This window comes from Saprolegnia parasitica (assembly GCF_000151545.1).
Source record: "Saprolegnia parasitica CBS 223.65 unplaced genomic scaffold supercont2.28, whole genome shotgun sequence".
NCBI lineage: Eukaryota > Oomycota > Saprolegniomycetes > Saprolegniales > Saprolegniaceae > Saprolegnia > Saprolegnia parasitica.
This window is the reverse complement of record NW_012156422.1, coordinates 4,757-8,554: the sequence shown is the minus strand read 5'-3', so window position 1 is coordinate 8,554 and position 3,798 is coordinate 4,757. Positions and strand designations below refer to the sequence as shown.

The 3,798-nt window shown below is 56.6% G+C and overlaps 2 protein-coding genes and 1 pseudogene across 3 annotated transcripts in view; 1 reads left to right on the top strand and 2 right to left on the bottom strand.

Annotated features, from left to right (window-relative positions):
* Window positions 1-1,892: 1,892 nt before the first annotated feature.
* SPRG_30102 lies at window positions 1,893-1,970 on the top strand (annotated as a pseudogene). Its single transcript has one exon. The product of its transcript is annotated as a tRNA-OTHER (tRNA).
* Window positions 1,971-2,465: 495 nt separating this feature from the next.
* Window positions 2,466-2,885, bottom strand: SPRG_06774 (hypothetical protein; the record flags this gene model as incomplete). The annotated part of the gene is made up of 2 exons (XM_012346244.1): window positions 2,466-2,789; window positions 2,829-2,885. The coding sequence occupies 2 exons, from the start codon at window positions 2,883-2,885 to the stop codon at window positions 2,466-2,468; spliced, it is 381 nt and encodes a 126-aa protein (XP_012201634.1).
* Window positions 2,886-3,480: 595 nt separating this feature from the next.
* Window positions 3,481-3,798, bottom strand: part of SPRG_20302 (hypothetical protein) — a gene marked incomplete at both ends in the record, with an annotated part of 3,432 nt that continues 3,114 nt past the window's right edge. The window contains one exon of the mRNA XM_012346389.1: window positions 3,481-3,783. Coding sequence (XP_012201779.1) covers window positions 3,481-3,783 — 303 coding nt within the window. The remainder of the gene's footprint in view (window positions 3,784-3,798) is intronic.

Below are 3,798 nucleotides of genomic sequence, written 5' to 3'. Positions count from 1 at the left end.
TCTTGGATCGCGCATGGACTCGGACCGTACACTGTACCGGTCGATGCGTCGTGTGGCAGGAGATCGGCAGTCGACGATGGCCCGAGGCCGCCACCATCATCGCCGCTTGCGACGCCATCATGCAGCGACCGGCGAGCAACCGGCGACCGGCGAGCAAGCAGCGAGGACGACGACGACGCGCCAGCAATGGAATCAGCAGCGGTGGACGATGGCGACGAGCGGTGACCGCGCTGCCAGGACTGCACGTGGACGTCGCCTGACGCACCGACGAACGCCATAGCACGCGCCATGCATTCGTCTAGAGACTGGACCAGCGCTGCTTGCGTTGGAGCCCATGGAGCCGCCACGCTTTGGCCCGATTTTGGCATTTTTGCCGCCAACTTCAAGTGTTGCAGTCAGTGGGGTTGCAGTCGTCGAGGCTTGGTAAGGCATCGATCTCGGCGGGCCGCGCTCAGGACCTCGCGGTGATGCATGGACTTGTGCATTATATCGCCACGCACTGTCGACGAGCCCGGCAAAGACTCTGGTCGCCATGGGTTCCGAGTCCGTTGCAACGTTGCAGTCGGGTCAAGCTCGCGCTTCCAGTGCGTAGAATTGGAAGGGTGATTGGCCACACACAATACAGTACACGGCTCTCAAAGAATACTCTACAAGGGTCGAGCGTTTGCGAGTATATTTATCATGCGCGCGCTAAAGTGGAAAGGCGACATAGCGTGTCGTAAGTGCCCAGAACACTCGACGACGCCCATAAAAGCTAATGCACCGATCCTTCCCGCAGAGAGCTTCGAGTAAGAAAGTACCGGGTATCTACCTCGTATCGATGCGTTGATATACCACGAGCCGCGAGAGAGACGACCATGGCCTTTTCTCTGAGCTCCGCGGACTCATACCCTACCCCTGATTGAATCGCGTCGTAATTGTTGAAGGACCGCGCGTTTGCGGGCTTGCGCCGGTACGACACGAACTTTGTTTAAGTGCTGTCGTCGGTCGATGTGCAGAGTAGCCATGCGTGCAAGACAGAGATGAGAGAATCCGCGTGGCCCATCATAATTGCTTGCGACCGTGAGGAGGACGACCAGGGCAATCACGTCACCCGCTGCGATATTGTAACGTTAGAATCTCATCCAAAATTCGCGCGACTGTTATTAATAATCGCCTGTGGGCTAGCATAATGGTGGGCTGGCGTCACCAGGAGGTTCCTACCAGTATCCTTCTGGCCACCCCAGCCTTTAATTGGGACGGTCATTTAACCCTCCGAATGAATGTATCTCTAGCTGTGCCACAAGCACTACCGGTACCGGTGCCACAGATGAGCACGACGTGGCACTGCCTATCCGGATACGTAGTCACGGCCCAGTAAGCGAGCCAAGAAGACTAGTCTCGACGTGCGCGACGGCTTGACAGCACAAAGATGACGCGTATTTGAAGCGCACAAGTCTCGTGGCGGGAACTCATATGGTGCGTTTAGACATGTGCTTTCACTGGTATTGAATAACGCGACGGTCAACAATTTGGATAAAAGCACACATCCTAATTGTCTACAACGTTGGCGCGAGGACTGCCTGCTTCTGCCCAAGAGTATAATGTCTACTACTTTATTACGTACCGTGTGTTTCCACTCGAGCACGACGCCGTGTAGACCTCGTGTGTGGACAATTGGGAAGCTGAGACGAGCTCCGACGACGAACTTTAACAGCATACACGGGCGCGCACGCTTGCTACTACGTGCCTTGACTGTGCGATTGCCGCATCGCACAGTCAAGATCCGTTCCGTGCAATGCAAGACGTCTCGTCGTTCGTGCAAAAGGTGCGGTTGTGTTTGGTTTGACACAGAGCACGAGTAATAAATCAGATCTCAGTGACAAGGAAGGTTTGAAAGGCATGCGAATGTCAGTAGTGTCGTCTCGTGGTTATAATAGGACGCAAGCTTCACACGTTGGAGATCGAGGGCTCGATCCCCTCTACTGGTATGCTTTGCACGCAAATGAAAGCAGCCACAACCAAGGCAGGCGTGTTCTGCCGCGCAATGCATCGATCCTCCGACCTTCGGTCGAGAGCTGACCAGCAACGCCCCCTTGGTGCCGTGGGCTCTGTTGATTTTGAAAAAAACTGCGCTTTCGTGCCCTCGAAAGAGACATCATACAACTAGGCGGCGCGACGAGACGACGCACTCGACTCCAATGACGAGTTATCCACACCAGTCCACGCTGCGTTGCGATACACATCGCGATCCAAACGACCGTGTCCATGGCGTGGACACGCACGCATGGGTGCGCCCGCCGGTCTTGTTCCTCTCTCGAGACCCTGTCGACGCCCGGCGCATTCTTTGAGTGTCGCCCATGCTCGTGCTTGTGCGCTATACATGTCAAATCTGCTCGCAAGGCGAAGTGCACGTGAGTGGAATGGCCAAGAGAACAAAGCTGTAGTGAGTGGAATTGGTCGTTTTGTTTGAAGACACTACGATCTTACTTTGACTGCGGCTCGTTGAGAAGGAACGCGACGCGGAGACGAAGGTCCAGCGGCGCCACAGCAGTTGCCTCTTGACGGGCCTTGCGCCGGAAGTACTTTTCACGCTGGCGCATGCGCTCCCGGTCCTTGTTGTCGCCGTACGTAGCGCGCAACTTGGCGAGGACGTCGTCGCGGTGCTCGTAATAGTACTTGAGCGACCGGGACCGCGGGCTCTTGGGCGTTGGGCGACGCAGCGTCTCGTCGACCGTCGGTCCGTCGCAGATGCCCATGAGTGTCGCCGTTTGGCAAAAGCAAAGTGAGAGCGTAAACACAATCCAAAACTACGTTGCGTGTTCGATCGCCTTCCCAGCGAACACCACCCGATTGATTGCCAAGAGGACGCACAACAGCACCAAATCCGACGAGACTGCCTGCATTGCACGGACCTGGCAACCACACCACCAAGCTCTACAAATCCAGATGACGGACTAAGACGACCGTACTACGTCGCTTCCAATGCGCCGCTTCAATGGTACCGCGTCGTGCAACATGCTCGACACACAGAGTCGACAAGTAATAGGAAGGAGCGAATGTACACCATCGCACTGCCGCACCTCCGTCGAATTCGTTCAAGGTCAACGGCAATATCATGTTGAGCGTCTCGTTGAAGTCGACGGTCGGGCGACGCGGGCTCGTCTCAGCGTTTGACTCGAGTGCAAAGTCGACTTTAATAATCGGCTGTTCGCGCACTGTATTGTGGCCCAAGGACGACGACCTACCACGTGCGAATAGCATACCATCCTCCTGCGATCTTGCCCTCTTGCCTCTCGCACGCGGTCTCCTTGAGCGGCGCCGACAACAAAGTTGCGTTTTTTCTCGTCCCGCATGTACACATCCACGACATCACGCACGACGACCCGACACGTGTCTGAATGCACGCAGTATTCGACGTGGCCGTGCAGATTGCCTCGGCGGCGTCGTCGCATTCTCGTAGGTATTATATATAATAAGATATGACTGGTCTCTACTACTCTAAGCGAAGAGCGCGTGGAGCGCTTGCTGCTGCGTCGGCGACATGGACGACCACACGGCCTGCATGACGTGCGGCGGAATGAGCTCGCGGAGGCTGCGCAGCGCCATTTGAATGTCGTGGAGGACGTCGTCTTGGTCGGCAAACAGCTGCGCGGAAATCGACTCGGCCAGCACCGAAATGAGCGCCGGGACGTTGGTCGCGTCAAACACGATCCGGTGCTTGGACTGGATCGCGGCGCAGAGGCGCTGGATGACGGCCGCCGACTCCTCGAGGTCGCCGCGCATCGGGAGGAGGCGCAGCCACTGCGAGAAGAGCGT